Source organism: Chionomys nivalis, chromosome 13, assembly GCF_950005125.1.
Source record: "Chionomys nivalis chromosome 13, mChiNiv1.1, whole genome shotgun sequence".
NCBI lineage: Eukaryota > Metazoa > Chordata > Mammalia > Rodentia > Cricetidae > Chionomys > Chionomys nivalis.
Window position 1 is genome coordinate 62106392 of NC_080098.1, and position 18526 is coordinate 62124917.

Sequence of the window (18526 nt, forward strand, 5' to 3'; positions counted from 1 at the left end):
GAAAGACAGGAGAAGCTTTTCTCCTCCCAGCGATTCTGTGCTGAATAGAGATTATGTAAGAACTCAAAATTAGCTGCCTTAAGAGACGACCGAGGATTAAAACTTCCTGACTTTGACATCTCATAATACCAAGTTGTTTATGAAAATGATATTATGCTGTTCTCATTAGCATTTAGGGCTTATATAATGTTTCAAGTTTTGTATTTTGGTATTGAAAACACACACACTGTTCTGTTTTCCCAATTTTTTAGTTCTCTATCACATCTTATTTTGAAACAGGGCTTCACTATGTGGTCCAAACTTAGCTCCATATAGTAAGCCCAGGGTTGTCTGAAACTAGTCATTCTCCTGCCTCAGATCCTGAGTAATGAAATTCTTGACGTGTTCCACTACCCCTGGCTCTGCCTCTTGAAAATTTAATTGGCTTCTAATTCCTTTTCATAGGTGTACAGTCATGTCAGTATTTACAAAGATTCTCGGTACTTAAGAGCACTTGATGCTCTTCCAGACCCAAGTTCAATTCCTAGCTCCCATGTCAGGGAGGTCACAACTGACTATAACTCCAGATTCAAGGAAGCTTGTATCAGTAGATACCCATACACTATTACATATACCCAAACAGACATATATATATTCACATAAATAAGAAAGGTATGTATTAAATGTGGTGGTTTAAATGAGAATGGCCCCCATAAATTCAGATGTCTAAATGCCTGGTTGCCAGTGGGTAACTGTTTAGGAAGGATTGGTAGGCGTGGCCTCCTGTTTAGTAGGAGGTATGTCACTGGAGCTGGGCTTTGAGATTTCAGGAGCCCATGGCAGCAGGCCTGGTCTCACTCTCTCTGCCCACTGCCTGTGGATCAGGATATAGCTCTCAGCTGCTGTTCCAGTACCATGCTTACTCGCCTGCCGCCAGGCTCCCCACCATGATTGACATGGACTTAGCCTCTGAAACTGTAAGCAAACCCCCAATTGAAGACTTTCCTAAGCCTTTCCTTGGTGATACTGTCCCTTCACAGCAATAGAACAGTAACTAAGACATTAAAAATAAAAGTATAATGAAATACACTTCTTAAGTTATTAGCTATTTAAGTTTCTGTCAAACTGGGTTTAAGTCCCCTGAGGCCAGGCATGGTGGTGCACACCTTTAATCCCAGCACTCAGGAGGCAGAGGCAGGCAGATCTCTGTGAGTTCGAGACCAGCCTGGCCTACAAAGTGAGCTCCAGGACAGCCAGGGCTACACAGAGAAACCCTATCTGGAAAAACGAACAAAACAAAACAACAAAGTCCTCTGAGAATATCATCAAGGAGTCTACATTAGTTACTTTTCTCGTTGTTGTGACCAAACACCTGACAGGAAGCAGCTTAAGGGAGGAGGGGCTACTATGGCTCCTAGTTTGAGGACACAGCCATAGTGGGGTCAGCATGGCAGCGGGAAGTCACAGGGAGGAGTCAGAAAGAAGAAGGATGCTGGTGTTCAGTTTCATTCAGTTCAGACCCCAACCCATGGACCTGTGCGGCCAATTCTTAGGGTTGGTGTTCCCTCCTCAGCTAAACTGTCACAGGACAGTCAGAGGTGTGTTGCCATAGTGATTCTATAGCGTATCGATGAAGATGAACATCCATTGCCATGACAGGAAGCCCTCTCTTCTGTGTCTCCTGGTCCTGTGTTTGGATTTCTTAGACTTTGAGCTGCAGACTGCTTGACCCACAACAGAGAAAGTGAGGATGCACACTGGCCTTGGCTGAGGCTCTGATGGCTGTTGGCCTGTGAACCTTGACATTCGCAGAGCTGTCAGAGGGTCCCAGGTGCCTCTGGATCTGCCCGTCACCCAGGTCACAGATGGCATTTGTTTGTCCTTGTCTGAGGCATGCGTATTCATGAAGCAAGTTCCAGAGAGGTTCAGTGTCTCTTTACTTGCTCAGAAGTGCTCAAAAATGTCTGATAACTCTCTCTCTTTCTCTTTAGTGGTTATGATTTCCACTGTCCACAAAAAAAAGTTAATTTTCTTATCCTTTGAACCACTTCTTTCCTCATAATTTTGTAGTCAATGCTGGTTTCATTCTTATCCAGAGCCTTGGACATGAATTTGGGACTGTGGACATTTGCTGATGACCTAGTGGTGGGATTGCTACATATGCAGGGCCCACCCAACCCACCCAACCCACCCAACCCACCCAACCCACCGAACCCAACAGACTGTATGCTTCCAACACAGATCCCACCCTGATCCAGGGCCCTTCATACAGGCTCACCATGCTTGGTTCTGCCACTGGGACCCGGTCGGAGAGTCTTGACCCCCGGACAGAATCCCAGCCAGACCTTCAGTCTCAGCCAAGCTCCCATCATCTGTCTCCCACAGGGTCCTGTAGCACCCACAGCATCTGTGTTTTCTGTCCTCTCCTCTGGGCCTGGTCTCCCACCACCACCACCACCACCACCACCTCCTGGGCCACCTCCACTCTTTGAGAATGAGGGTAAAAGTGAGGAGTCTTCTCCTTCTCGCTCAGCTTTATTCGCCCAGCTTAACCAGGGAGAAGCCATCACAAAAGGTAAGAATGCAAGTCCTCGAAGCTGGCTCCCTCTTCCTCTGGCTCTAGACATGGGTTCTCTAGGGCCCCCATAAAATGCACATCACTGAACCCTCATTAAGACACAGGGAGAAAGAGTTGCCTTTGGGAGGTGGGCACTCCAGGACATAGGCAAGAAGAACTCAGAGACTCTGTGTTCTCAGTTGACCAATGAGTGGTCCCTCCTTAGCTCCAGTGCTTCCCCACCATCCTCCAAAACTAAGTCATCAAGACCAAATGAAATAAAGTTGGTGAATGGTATTCCTGTCCTGCAGTATGGCAATTAGTTGATTTTTTTTTCAATGCAAATCCTTAAAATGTATCAGGATCAAAAGTACATGCATGCTAAACAACATAGTCACATTACCAAAAGGTGTGTTGCAGGTATTTCCCATCCCCTTCCCCACACCCAACTAATAGGCTTGAGGGTGTGGATGGGGCTGAGAGCTGAGAACTCAAACTTTCCTGATTTATCCCTGGCTCAGACCTGCTTTGCTGATCCTTCTGAAACTCGCTTGCAAAGCAAAGGAATGAACTTCTAACTCTAAAGCTGCTTCCGGATTCTAAGAACTACTTACTGGGGTATCATAGCCTTTTAAACTATACCTAGCAAATTAGTTGGCTATGAGTAAGCCAAGAACCCTTTGGGGTTAAGATGGCTTGAGGGTTTGTAGGAATTTTTGTTTACTTTTTGCGGGGGGAGAGAGGGAGTCAGTTATCTTCACTGTACCTATACTGTGCCACCTTCTGTTTTAGTTTCTTTTCTATTGCTATTATAAAATACCCTGATGTCAGTGACTCTAAGGGAGGGGAATTTCTTTGGAGCCCAGGTTACAGTCCCCCAGTGTGGGATAGTCAAGGCAGGAACTTGAAGCAACTAGTCACATCCTTGTCAAGAGTAGAGAGAGAATAAATAATCACACTTGTGCTTAGTATTCAGCTTGTTTTCTCTACTCTTTTATAGTCCGAAGTCCAAAACTGGTGCATGGTTTTGGTGTCACCCATTTTTAGGCTGTTCCCGCATCAATTAAGGCAATCAAGACAACCCCCACAGACATGTCCACAAGCCAACCTGATCTAGACAGTCTCTTGTTGAGATTCTCTTCCCAGGTGAGTCTAGGTTAGAGTAAGTAGACAATTAAAACTGACCACCCACGTTTCCTAGGGCTCCGGCATGTCACAGACGACCAGAAGACACACAAGAACCCCAGCCTGAGGGCTCAAGGACAAACTCGATCTCCAACCAAAACCCACACGCCAAGCCCTACATCTCCAAAATCGAATTCTCCTCAGAAGCACGCTCCAGTGTTCGAGCTGGAAGGGAAGAAATGGAGAGTGGTGAGTCCGGCCCTTTAGTGTTTACTCTGATTCATGTGACTAAAACCGACTCTAAACACCTAAGCAGCAAAAACCACGTCCCAAAGACACAGGGACTCCTAGGTGACATGCCAAGATGAGAAAACCCTGGCTAGAGTGAGAAGCCAGGTGCTTCCACCGGCTTGCAGGTTGTCTTCCAGTAGCTCCCGTGAATTCTTTCCTTCTGGTTTCTAGAGCTGTTTTTTAAATGTGGTAAAAGTGTGAATAACATTTACCGTTAACCACCTTTAAGTACACATTCCTATGGTGTGGGGCTCGTCTATACTGTTGTTTTTCCAGCCTCGGCCTTCACCTCAGACGACTCTTCACCTTGCAGAACTCTAACCCTCTACCCCAGTCACTGTCAGTGTGTTTTCTTCCTAGAAACGTGACTACTGATTTCCATAACTTTTAATCAGACAGGGAGAAGCCATCACCACGTGGTGTTAGGAGTCTGTGCCTTGTGATGGACTGATTGTTTCATGCACAGCCATAGGCCAGTGCTGCCACCCCCCATTCTCAGGGTTAATTTTGTGAGCAGATCATAGATGCTTTGAATATGGATGTTAGCTGGAGTCTTTAAGGACCCAGAGAGCTTCCTTAAACGTCCCTGGAAAAATTGTCAGGGCCTGGGTAGACATTGTAACTTAGACCACTGTTTGGATGTCATCAGTACCATCTCCTGATGGACACAGCAGGGTCTGCTGCAGCATCAAGTGGAGTGTCAGCATCCAGGTCTCCATAGCAACCACATCCCTGCTCCAGCCCTGCCCTCTAGGAGGACTGCTAACATCTGACTCTTGGCAAACTGATAGCCACTTGTAAGCTGTGGTTTACCCACTTCCATACTTACAATTGACAGCTAAGACCTGGAAGTTTCTCCATAAGGAAAATGTTCTGGAAGAAAGCAGACTGGAAGGCAAGAATTCTGTTGAAGCCTCTAGCAGTGTCCACACTGAGTGGACTCAGCCTCTGTCTTTCTGTCTGTGTTTAACATCCATGTCTGCCTTCCTTTCAGGAATACCAAGAGGACAAGAATGACCTTGTCATCTCAGAGACCGAGCTGAAACAAGTGGCTTATATTTTCAAATGTGAAAAATCCACTCTCCAGATAAAGGGGAAAATAAATTCCATCACTGTTGGTAGGCGAAACTAAGGCTGTGTGTTTGCTGTGATGAGCTGTGCTAATGAAACATGCTATGTGCGTTTACTGGAGTTTCCCTTTTTCCCTTTTAGATAATTGCAAGAAGTTTGGTCTGGTGTTTGATAATGTCGTGGGCATCGTGGAAGTGATCAACTCCAAGGACATTCAGATCCAGGTGAGTAACCCCTACAGCCATACTCTGTGCTGTCGTGGCTTAGCATAGGCCACTCCTCTTCCTACGGGGACAGAGGAAGGGGCTCATTCTTCAGGTCCACCCAGAAAACACCCGATTCCTGTTCTTTCTAAACACAGCTCCATTGTCGCCTCTCTGGGGAAGCCCTGTCTTTACTCTCAATTGCCGTTAGTCTGTCTTTTTTTTTCTTTTCCCTCCTATTTTGTACTGAAAGCACACATCTTACCATCTCCATCTTAGGGATGGCTAATGAGCTGGGGACGTAACTCAGTGGCAACCGTGCAGCACACATAAGACCTTGGGTTCTATCCACAGATCGAAAAAAGAAATCCAAGCCAGCTATACAATCTTTGTAGTTCTAAATACATATAGCACCTGAATACCATATGCACCCAATAAATGTTGCTGAGCTCACGATTGGATGAGTCAGCTGCTATGTGGATAAAGGATATTGAGAGACGACCCTAGAATAATAATAGTCCCCTGCCAAAGGGAGTTTCTGCTGTGTGGAAAATGGCCTTGAGGAAGAAGCGGGGGACATGAATAGAATGTAGATATTCAGAAAAACGACCCAGGGAGTAGGATTGGAATTGAATTTTCAGGAACAAGAGAAAATCTGTACTCCTTTAGTAATTCTTACATTACTAAATAGACTTTTGCAACATACAAAAGTCTACAGGACTTCTGACTTTGGGCTAAGTCCAACTTTTCTCATTGATTATACTATTGGCATATTGTTAATTACCCCTTACAAGCTGGTGTTTCCTCATGATGACTGACAAAATTAGATTTCAGTTTTATAAATCTTTCTCTTTCCTGGGCTTCTCTACATCCATGCTCTTAATTAGAACTCATTTAATTGCATATATAACATTTGTATGTTTACCTTGTCATTTAAGAAATTGGTGTTGTTTCGTTCACTGTGTGGAAACAGCCCTGATTGGACATCCTGGGACCTGGGTAGGAATGCCAGCTCTCCATACATCTGACAGTCCCAAGGAAAGGGGAGGTTACACAGCATGCTGCGCCCAAATACAGGCTACCTCTTGAAATCCTACAGCGAAGGCCATATTTCATTTACAAGAACTTCCATGACACCCAAAGCAAGAGTTCCTTCCAATCCTTACTTCAATTCAATCACACATTAAAAGATCCTAACTCCTGCAAGAAGATAAGAAAAATAACTGAGGGAAATAACATTGAAAAGGAAGAGTTTAAAATGTATTTATATGACAATGAAATGATTGCTTTATATAAAAGTCAAGATACTCAATAAACTAAAGAAACAGACAAGACAGTCAAGTCTACTATCAACAGGGGGAAAAATCAACATCTCTTGACACCACAGATAAGCATTAGGAAATGCAGTACAAACTAAGATTCAAAATGGCAACAAAACTGAAGGGGACCAAATAACAAGTTAACAAAACCAATGGAAGGTCTTTATAGAGAGCACAGAATAGATGCGAAAAGACATCTGTATCACCTCTCTCTCTCTCTCTCTCTCTCTCTCTCTCTCTCTCTCTCTCTCTCTCTCATCTGTAAGTCCAGCAAAGCTCAAATATTTCAACAATGTTTATTTAAAAAGAAAAAACCTTGAAATTTATCTGGAAGCTCAGTGGAGAAAAAAGTAGGGCTGGAGAGGCAGCTCTGTAGTTCAGAGCAAACCCACACATATGTGTGACGCACATAATACATAATTCAAAAGTAAAACAAACCCAGGCGGTGACAGCGCACTGGGGAGGCAGAGGCAGGCAGATCCCCAGCCTGGTCTAGGGAGTGAGATCCAGAACAGTTAGGGCTACACAGAGGAACCCTGTCTTGGAAAAACACAAACAAAACAAGCCCTCCCCAAAAGTGAAGTGGTTGACACACGCATATGAAGATACGCGAACCTCCCTAAGAGGAGGCGGCGTGTAAATGAATACCAGTCACATATTTATTTTTCACACTCATCCCTTTTACATTCAGAATGTCCTCGCTCTCCCAAGTGCCACGTTCACAGAATCTAACATGTAAAGGAGCTGTACGTGCAAGACTGACTGTATGCTCAAATATCTAATGTGGGAGCTGTCATGAAAGCGGAACACTAGTGACACAGTGAGCCTGGCACACTCACTGCAGGACACATTGGCACCGTGTACTGAGTGCCACATCCGTAGCCTCTGGCTGAGCATCGGGTGTTTATGTCCATACAGTAAAGCTCTAGCCACAGGCTGTGGAACCATAACACATGGTTTGTAGTGTCATGGTAATGGCAACAATAAAAAATATATATCTAAGTGTGCATCAACTGGCAAATGAATAAGCAAGTCTTTCTAGTTGAATACTAGTCAATAGTTAAAATGAATGAACTGTACTTGCAGGCATAAAAACCAGGTGAATTTTTTTAAAACAGGCAAATAAAGCCCTTGAGCAAAAGAGGAAGTTACAGGATGGCAGGGGCTGTGTGATATATCCAGCCATTAAAATATAGCAAGTGTGTGCAAACCAGTTCAACATGAAGCCTACTTATGACAGGTCTAGGTGCCCTCCTGCGCATTTCACCCAAAAGACAGATCATAAACAAAAACCAAAAGCCAACTATCAGAACAGCCAGGAGAGTAGTTACTGATGGAGAGGGAAGCAATGAGAAGGAGGGGGAGGGAAAGGGAGGTGGGAGACGGCACCCAGGGGACTTCAGTGATACTGGGAGACTTTGGTTCTCAAGAGGAAAGCAGAACAGAAGTTGGGTGTGTGCTGCACACCTGTAATCCCAGCACTTGTGAGGACTCCTTGTAGTTAGAGGCAGGCTAGCCAGGGCTGCACAGTGAGACCCTGTCTCAAACAACAAACAAGCCAACATAATAAAGCTCAGTGTAACAGTGTACACCTGGGCTCGCAGCACTTGGGAGGCAGAGGCAGGAAGAAGAAGGGTCAGCAATACAAAGCCATCCTTAGTCCCATTGTGAGTTCAAGGCCAACCTAGGCTATATAAGGAAGGGAGGGAGGAAGTATCAGAGGAAGGGAGGGAGGGAGGGAGAGGGAGGGAGGGAGGAAAGAAAAGGGAAGAAATTGTCAAAAACACCAAAAAGGAAATAAGCCAAAATGTAACACTGATAAAGTCGTTGCAGGAAGTGTATTATCTGTTATTCTTTGTTTCCATGCCTGAAAACTCTTGAACCATCTTTAAGGATGTGAACCTGCACTGAGAACAGTGGCCTCTGGACAGATGAGCCACGGGTTCCCTGCGTAGGGAAATAGAAGAAGCGATTCAGAGACAAGAGACAGACGTTTGATTGAACACTTAGTGAAATTTTGGGTGATCAAACCAAGAGAGTTCCATTACCTAGTTAACGTGCCTAGTAAATTGTTTCAAAAGGGCCTGGGCACAACCGAAGCGGAAATCAGGTCGCCTGCCTGGGGCTGAGGCAGGACCGCCTGGAAGTGGCCATTAGCGATACTTTTAGAATGATGGGACTCTTCTAAAAGTGGCTTGGGGTTCTGATTGCACAACTCTGTACATCTATGAAATAGCATCCAATTGTACACTTAAAATGGGTGAGTTACTATATATATATATTTCACTACAACCTTGTTATTTTTAAAAAAAGAAAAAAGCTAGAGTTCATGTAATTTGGCCTAGTAATCCTATTTTTGGCCAGATGTTCTAGGAAAATATTCAGATTGGAGAAGGCAGACAACAATAGTCAGTGGAAATTTCTTAAGTTGTTAGGAAGAAATAATACTCATAAATCAGCCCTCTAGGACACATGGCAGTGGGGCTTCTCTTTGCTTGGCTGGTGGGATTCGTGGTGTTCGGAGCTGGAGGCAAATGCTTTCCGTCACTGTAACATAAGCAAATCTAGAAATCATCAAAACAAGACTACTGGCACATTTTTAAAACACATACATGTATGTACATTCACACACACATGTATACACATATGCGCACACACTTTTATTTCAGGCAGACCCCTGCTTTTACTTACCTGACCTTGAGCTACCCCGCTTTCTCTACCTTTCTCTCGGTCTAGGGTTCAATTCCAACTCAGTATCCAGTTTCTATGGAGCAAAAAGAGGAGAAGCATGGTGGCCTGGCTAGATGCCCCCACCACCCCGAGGAATTCACTAGAGCACCTGTACCCCTGACACAATTTGTCCCTTTGGTTTGCAAACTAGCCTTTTCTTTGGGTTGAAAGGAGAGATGTCTTTATTGCATTAATTACCATTACAAGAAGGAAACTTCTAGAGTTATAATAAGGTCTTTGGGGGAAACCATATATCCCTGTGGACATTGGGAGGAGGGGTAGGTCTGGAAACTGATTGTTGGAGGAGAAATTCAAAACTGGTCTGCATTTTTACCGGACTTCGATATTTGTAAACAATACGGAGCTACAAAGCGCCGCCCCCTCTTGCGCAGGGTCCTGGTTATCTATGGGAATGTCCTTGTGTTATCTATGGGAATGTCCTCCGTTTGAGCTTGAAACGAATACATTCTGAAATACCTAGACACCTTTCTCATTTGAACTTCACCTTCAGCCCCAAGATTCTTACTCAGCAAATGACTTGCATGGGAAGAATGGCAGAGTCCCCTACTTATTCTGGAGTTTGGGAACAATCTACTTGGCTTCTGTTCAAAATTAATCTTATTGTGCAGCGCCTGTGTGCATACTTGTTTCAGCCCCAGGCTCACAGATAACTGTCAAAACTTAAATTTTAAAGCAAATGAATCCTGTTTCTCTTATCGTGAAATCAGATACACATTTTCAGATTCACTAACTGGGTTGCCAGGCTTTTCTGAACGTTTTAGCTGCCTTCAAATTAATCCCTTAATTTCATCTCAAGAAAGAGACCCTGAGCGTTTAGGATTCCCTCTTGTATAGTCCTTTCATTGTATCCCCAAATGACACCTATCCTGCTCATAGACAGAGAGAGAGAGAGAGAGAGAGAGAGAGAGAGAGAGAGAGAGAGAGAGAGAGAGAGAGAACTGCCCGTGAGTCCTAAAACTTACTTTAGCTGAACTCACTATAGCTGGAGGAATTCAGGAGAGTATCTGCTTGGGTACATGCTCATTTTTATTTTGTTGCTTTGCCCCCCCCCCCACTTCTTTCAGGTAATGGGGAGAGTGCCGACAATTTCCATTAATAAGACAGAAGGGTGCCACCTGTACCTCAGTGAAGATGCGCTAGACTGTGAGATCGTGAGTGCCAAGTCATCTGAGATGAATGTCCTGATCCCTCAGGGTGATGATTATGTAAGTACCTTCCAAAAACCTGTCCAGACACGTCACGTGGCACGGTCACATTAGCGTTCTTGGAGAGTGGCTCATCAGCTACTCTCTAACAAACGTCATCTGTAGACAACTTCACAGGCCGGTAAGGAAAATGGAGAAGCACCTTCCGCGTGGCCCCTCTCCTGTTAGCTTCTGAGTTTGTGTCTGGAGACCCTTTGTGAATCATGACCGGAATGAGCCAGCTCTTTGCGCTTGAGTTCCTTCTCTGTAGGACTGAATGTTTTCCTTTCCTCTGATGGAGGTAAACAAATAAGGAGAGATGCTTGGGGGTTGCGAGGAAGGGAGGAGAAGGAATAGAAGTACACCTTCCTGCTTCTGAAGCCAAAAATGTTATGATCCTCTTAACATAAGGATCTGCTGGGAAGCTTGGTAAGAAGGTGGGCTCCAAACCCTGGAAAAACCTAGGGCTGGATTCAGGAGCCTCACAGTGGGGCTCGGAATCTGGGTTCTTCATGTACGCTGTGGGGCACACGTGGCAGAGGAAAATGTCAAATGTCAGTCCTTGCCTTCCACTTTATTTGAGACAGGGTTTCTTGTTCGCTACTGTCTAAGCCACAGTTCTAGCTTCTGTGAGTTATCCTCTCCTCATCTGAGACGGGCTTAGATTGCAGGCATACAACGTCACAGGTGTGCAACATAGCATCTGCTTTATGGATGGATTTAGGGGCTTCAAACTTAAGTCCTCCTGCCTAGACAGACAAGCACCTTGCCCATCTCCCCAGCCCCAGAATCATGTTTCTCAGCAGGCTCCCAAGTAATTTCTTACACTATCAGCCCATGGAATTCCTCATTTGGAAACACTAGCCCACGTAATTCAGCCAGAATTTCCTTTCTTCACATCTCCCCAGTGAAGCAGCTTCTAAAGGAAGCTTCTCTCGGAACCACAGCTTCACACGTTAAGCTGAGTGAGACTGAATAAATCCCATTTCTTTGGAGTCTGAAATACGGCATCTCAGTTTGCGGTTGTTGCTGCATGGAAGCAGGAGAAGAAGCACATGGAGAATGCTAACTGTGTGAGGCGGGAGGAGGCAGCAAACCAAGAGCTTTAACGAGCATGCCTTGCAGAGAGGGGCCATGCCAGCCAGATGGGTCAGTTAGCAGCTCTCTCAAGAGCAGTCAACAGACAGGTTGATATCCTTAAGCAGAGATTATCCACACCCATCCAGGCTTTCTTCAGCTCTGCCCACACGTGCCACATGCTGCAGCCCAGAATTCCTCATCTGAGTTTCAGGCACGATATTTTGCAAACAATGGGCATTGATTCGCCACTTTGGGTACAGAGACTGACTTTAGGGTAGACAAGCATTCCCTCTTGGGTTCTCCGTCAATACAGACGGGGAGCAGAGTAGGACAGCTGGCTATATACTGAGCCATCCCTGGTCTTTGTAGGTGTGTAAGCAGAACGTTCAGCTATAGGGAAACTATACCAACTAAGACAAGCAGTGGGGTTTGGGTGAGCACTTCAGACTCATTGAGCTGGTCTCTGAGCCTGCTACCAGGCATCTGCAATTGTTAAAGATGTTCAGGTGGATTCCATTATGGAGCCCAGATGGAGACCCAGCAGCTTAAAGAACGTCTATAACCAAAGCCTAAGCTTTTGTACTGAAATGTAGTCTTGCCTGTTTGGGTCAATGGTATTGCTCCCTCAAGTTGTTGGATCCCCTTTACACATTTTTCAGCCGGAGGTGGGAGGGAGCAGTGCAGACCCTGCCTTGGGTGTTAGAATGTCGGACAGTGGGCATGCTTCATACTAATAGAAACCAACCTCCCAGAGAAGAACGGTGAATGTATCTGTGTCTTTGATGCTGCAGCATCTTACTGTCAAAGAGGCCTCTTCATGATGGCACATGCACCTAGCATACGGTAGACCCTGGACTCCGTGCCCAGCTTGAGGTCTGTAGCATACCTGAGAACAAACCCAAGGCTTTGGTTACACTTGAAGAAGAGTCCCAGAAGTGATACCAGGCATGCGCATGCATTAGATCACTCAAGCTATTTCTACTGTAGGTTAAAGACCAAGACATACATTTATAGTCTTAGTACTTGGAAGCTTGAGGTAGGAGAATCATGAGTTCAAGACCAGCTGGGGCTACATAGCGTTAGACCCCCATATCAAAAATCACTTGATTTTTCTATTGAAGCTCTCATTCTAGAATTCCTTCATTATTGCAGAAAAATAAGTATAAATAAATCACTTCTTAAGACTGTACAGGAAGTCTAGTGAAGATAGAAAAGCTAGAGCTAAGGGGCAAGAGTTAGTGTGTGTGTGTGTGTGTGTGTGTGTGTGTGTGTGTGTGTGTGTGTGTATTCTCATGCTCCAAGAACACTTTTACAGTGTCTCAAAGAATAGGCAAGTCTGGGTTCCATTCACACACTGATGTCCCCTGAGAGTTTGATGACCAGAGCTTTCCACTCTCTTCCCCAGCCCTGCCAAATCAGAATTAATAAGATCAGGGCTGATTCAGGGCATGTTCAGGTTTGATGGGGAACAATTGCTTGGAGAGACTGGCTGGACTTACACACTGGGCATTCTGTTCATTGGTGCTGCCATCCCGGGCCAGTTGCTGAACATCTCATCTCAAGCCTCCACTCCCTGCAGGTGGCATCTCAGTAGCACCGAGCGCATCAGGCCTTTGGAGATCGCCTAAGTTTGGTGTCTGGTTCTCATAAGAATGCCTACTTTGGGCTTGGGGTATAGCTCACTTGTAGTATTTGCCTCCCATGAATGAAGCCGTGGGTTCTACCTCCAGCAGTACCTTAACCCTCGGCCATGCCTGTAATCCCAAAACTCAGGATCAGAGGTTGAAAGTCATCCTCACTCAAGTACATAGTGAGTTCAAAGCTAGCCTGGATGCGTGAGACCTGTCTCCAAAAGCAAGCCTGGCTCTTTGTAAATACTGTCAGGACGACCCCGGCATGCAGTCACAGAACACGTGGGTCTGCATGTGACTGGGACCTCTCAAAAGGTGTATATTGGGATTTAATGCAGTTTTTCTCACCTACCAGATGACATCTGTCAGCCTTCCACCTGTTTGCAAAAGGAAGCTTTCACATAAATAACTCTGTCTTCTCGACTTCTTCCAGAGAGAATTTCCAGTTCCTGAACAGTTCAAGACCGTATGGGATGGATCCAAACTAGTCACTGAACCTGCAGAAATCATGGCCTAACCTGCAGGAGCTGTCCTTCCCTGAGTCTCCTCTAGCAAACAAGCAGAAGCAAGCAGCTGCTAGGAACCAGACGTCACCCTTGCCCCTGCCTCTATGTCAGCCTCCCGCCTTCCGTGCTGTGGAAGCGGTGTCTTTCCTGGCTCGCTTTTGTGGGCATTCTGAAATATTTAGCATTGGATCATGATTTGTGTGTGATTTTAATTCCACATGAGCACAGCAGAGTTAAAGGAGAAGGAATTCTGTTCCCATCGTATCATGAACACCGTAACCGACAAGTAAGATCCCTGCTCGTGTCTTCACTTAGGTTTAGCTGCTAGTTGAAACATGAAGCCTTAGAGAATCGATGTGTGTTTTCACCTTCTAGATAAGTTTAACATGATAAAATAGTCTCGTGCCCTGAAAAGTATGACTCTATTTTTAATTTTTACATGTTCACCTTTATCAGTGTGACTGTTCTGTCAGCATGAATACATACTTCAATCCATGTTTTTATACACACACACATACACACACGCAGGAAATTCCAAGGACCAAACTCGGTTTCTTGGTCCTGGGAAAGACAATATACCCTTTGCAATTACAGAAAAACAAAAGAAATTCTAACTTTTCACCTTAAATATTTCCTGCCGCAGCCCCTGAAAACTCTTATTTGTCTGCCCATCCTGAAGCCAAAGGGTGGGAGGGGACGCGGTCCTCGTTGCGCTTTATAACACTTCGCAGCTCTGCTCCGAGAATGGCTCAGCCTTTGCGTTCCAGTTTCCAAGTCGCTCATGTTAGCCGATGCCCCATGCAGTCTCTAATGCTTGTTAGAGATCAGCTCCTTTTCCATCCACGAGGCTCGCCATGCTAACCAGCCTCAAAGATGAACGCCAGAGAGCCAGGCGATTGCTTCTTGCACTGTCGTTGTTCGGCTCCGCTCCGCTTCTCTAGTCTTGGTAGTACGTGCTTTTTCAAGTGAGCAGTGACGCTTCTCCGCATCTTCTCTGCACAGCCCTGGGAACGCTGCAGTTTCTTGGGTCATATTGTAGCATAACGCTTTCGGAACCAATAGGAGCGCCTAGATCGTGCCGATGAAGGCCTCTGCATATCATTTTCGTTTTTTGAATAGCTTCTATATCCATATAGTATTCAAATCACTGATGTTCGTGTATCAAAGTTTTGCTATAAAAGTTCTGTCCTTACGAATAATGTTGTGGCTTTAGTAAATATCATTTTTGAACAGTAAACTTATACTAAGTAAAAACTAATTGTTTAAATACTGAGATGAATTCTGGGTGGTTTTGTTGGTTGTTGTTGGCATGCTTGCTTGTTTGTTCATTTATTTGGGGTCATCCCAGGATACAAAGTGAGACACTGTCCAGAAAATAAAGGTTACAGGGCCAGCGAGAGCTCAGAGGATGGAGGTGCCTAATGTCAAACCTAACACCCTGAGCTTCATCTCCAGGAACCGTGTGGTGGAAGGAGAGAGCTGACATATGTAGTTTGTCCTCTGCTTCTACATGTACATCATGAATATGCATGCCAGTACACACACACACACACACACACACACACACACACACGGTGCACGCATAAGCAAAAACAAAATTACTTTTAAAAAGTCAATATATAACTGGAGACATGGCTCAGCAGTTAAGAGCTTTGCTATTCTTTTAGAGGACCAGGTTCAATTCCAGCACCCACATGACAGATCAAACCGCCTGTAACTCCAGGTCCAAGGGAATCTGACATCCTTTTCTGGCCTCCGTGGGCATCCGCATGCATGTAGTACACTTGCACACTCAGTCACACACATACACATAAACTTAAATTTTTTAAAGTGGAAACAAAAATCACTGTCAGAATGCTACATATTAGCATTTAAATGGCCTTATCTGACCAGTTTTTTAAAAATAAATAAGGACAGAAAATAAGTGGCCGAGAGTCAAGCATCAAGGGCCTTCCGTGCCTCCTTAGTGTTTCAGGATGAAAATGAAAACCCCAAAGCAAGTCTTTGTTGTAAACCCTGTCCTGGATAACACTGCCCCCAAACCTAATAGACCGTTTCTGAAAAGTCTTCCCTTTTACAGCGAGACCTCTTGAGGTGAGTCGGTTCTAAGCCACTTGTCTGTGGAAATGGTAGGGAACACGTACCATGTGGCTCCTTTATTCCTTCACTTGTGGAAGTGCCTGCTTCATCTTCTAGGACAGCATCACTCTGTCTCAGGAATTTGTCGTTGTGAAGAGGAGGAATCTGGAATCCTGGGGCATTAGCGCCTTGCACGAGGAGAAGCAGCAGCAGGCCGAGTAAAGGCCACCTCAGCTTGCTCCAGCTGCGATTCTTTGCTCCGCCTGGCCCCTCTCTGGAGTGCTTAGCAGTTGCCAAATACAGTGGTTCCTTCACACTCATCAGTGAAGTTCTAGATACCGCCCTGTCCTGTGTGCGAAGTGTCCCTGCCTCCTGTCGTCCCTACCTCTTTAGCTACTCGATGCTCATTTGTCTCCCTTCAGTTCATCACCTGTGTAGATGACTCTCGCGTCTGCGAGCATCTGGACCCATCTCCCCAGATCCGTATTCTTGATGTCCGTAGCCTGTTTCTATCCGCTTGTCCCTACCTCTCAGTGTGGCTACAGTCACACACATTTCCCACAGTTATCCAGTTTTCCTCAGCTATGTCTCCAGTTTTCGGTCCTGCATGAGCCACTTGTTTAAATACGTCATAAGAAACCGTTTCAGAAGGGGGAGTTTATTTTGGCTTCCAGTTTTAAGGGACACAGTCTTTCTCAGTGGGGAAGGTGTGGTAGGAGGAATGTGAGGTAGCTGGACACACGGCGGAGAGCTACACAGGAAGTGGGCCCTGGCTATCAAATCTTGAGGACCGTGGCCCACAACCCCTAGCGATGCTCCACTCCCTAAAAAGGTTCCATTACCTTTAAAATCAGCATCACTTACTGGAAATGAAGTGTTCAAACATTTGAGTCTGTGGGGGCATTGCACACTTAAACCAGAAGAGGCCCCTGATACTTTCCGTCATAGAGTTATAATCGCCCATTTTCTGTGGTAGGACACACGGATAGGAAGTGAACAGGGGAAAAACAGTTCAGCGTTCTTTAATACAGTGTTTGAGAGAACTCCAGGTTGAGTTCCAGGCTGAACTGGAACTTGCTCCATAGCCCATGCTGGGCCTTGGATTCTCCACAATTCTCCCACCACAGCCCTGTGAGCACGGCGGATGTAGGCGTGAGCCATCATGGCTGGCTCGTGGTTCAGTCTTAGACGTGTGTTTTCAGGATACCTTTGTGGCATGCAGCTGAAAACGTCAGCCAGTAGATAGATGCAGCTCAAAAGTCCTTGTCTCTGAATCCGGCTCCTCAGGAATCATTTCATGAGCTGAATATTCCCCAAATGAATCTCATTAAACATGCTTGTTACAAAGAACTCATTTGAAAACGTTGGGACTGTCTGTTCCACGTAAGTACAGATGCAGTTTTGACAGCCATTTTGAGGGCTTTTGTCCCTGCAATGGAGACACGCTGGTTTTATAATGTTAGCCTTCTTGAGCACAGTTCAGTAATTCTAATTCTGTGCAGAATGAAGTGTCTGTCTGCTCTGCTTGTAGGAGAGAAACCAGCCCGAGTCACCCCACCGATGTTCACTCGGGTCGCTCCAGATGGCTTTTGTTCCTCTGTGTTTGTTTAGTAACTTGGCACAGAATAGACAAGGAACAAAGGGTAATGTTTGCCGAAGAGAATTTGTGTTCGGGTTTTCCTCCAGCACAAAGTCTGGTTTCATAGTCTAAGATAAGTTTTTGCCTAAAGCTGCAACTTTAGATGTTTGGAATCCGAGGCCTCTTTCTTTTATTTAAGACTTTGCATTTTAGAAGCAGTGTGTGGTGACACGGGCCTGAAGCCCAGCGCTTGGGAGGTAGAGGCAAGAGGATCTGGCTTTCAGGGTCACGGTCAGGTCCCTAGTGAGTTCAAGGTCATCCTGGGCTACAGAAGACCGCACCTCAAAGCGACAACCAAACAAAAAAAAAACACTTTTAGGACCATCGGTCATAATTTTTAAAAAATGATTCTTCATCCGGGCAGTGGTGGCGCACGCCTTTAATCCCAGCACTCGGGAGACAGAGACAGGCGGATCTCTGTGAGTTCAAGGCCAACCTGGTCTACAAGAGCTAGTTCCAGGACAGGAACCAAAAGCTACGGAGAAACCCTGTCTCGAAAAAAAAAAATGATTCTTCATTATGAACAAAAGAACCAAATGAAAGATATGACCCTTACTAAACCATAATGCCAATTTTTAAATTCCATTAGCCAACATTACAGAAAAGAAATATTTTAAAAAATCAGATAACCAGACAGTAGTGGTACAAGTCTTTAATCCGGCACTTGGCAGGTAGATCTCCTAGTTCAAGGCCAGCCTTGTCTACTGAGTGAGTTCCAAGACAGCCAAGGCAACATCAGGGCTACATAAAGAAACCCTGCCCTGAAAAGCAAAATAAAATAAAAAATAAAACTCAGCTAACGCTGAATGTTAAGTCTGGAGCATAGCCCCCAACCCCTGGCATCCATCCCAGCCTCCCTTATCTGGGAGTTGCTTTGGTCTGGACTCCAAATCCCAGCATGCCAGGTCCTGACCCCAGGGTGGGCAGTCAGGACCACTCCCACAGGGTATTTAAGTGAGCTCCCAGAGGAGTAACACGTGATTTTCGGGTCTGCATGGGCTCTCTGCTTTCCTGTCTCCTGCCATGCCTTCGGCCACCTGAGAGCATCATGCTTAATAAAACAATGGGCATTTTGATTTGGTTTGATTTGACCTAATTGGATTTCTTTGCG

The 18526-nt window shown here is 45.3% G+C and overlaps 1 protein-coding gene across 2 annotated transcripts in view; it reads left to right on the forward strand.

The window, feature by feature from the left end:
- The window catches only part of Cap2 (cyclase associated actin cytoskeleton regulatory protein 2), a 135165-nt gene extending 120195 nt beyond the window's left edge, over positions 1-14970 (forward strand). For both annotated transcript variants that reach the window (XM_057788032.1, XM_057788033.1), the window contains 6 exons: positions 2365-2554; positions 3738-3910; positions 4947-5070; positions 5165-5247; positions 10361-10501; positions 13625-14970. In XM_057788032.1, coding sequence (XP_057644015.1) covers positions 2365-2554; positions 3738-3910; positions 4947-5070; positions 5165-5247; positions 10361-10501; positions 13625-13708 — 795 coding nt within the window. In that variant the 3' untranslated portion in view covers positions 13709-14970. The remainder of the gene's footprint in view (positions 1-2364; positions 2555-3737; positions 3911-4946; positions 5071-5164; positions 5248-10360; positions 10502-13624) is intronic.
- Positions 14971-18526: the final 3556 nt, after the last annotated feature.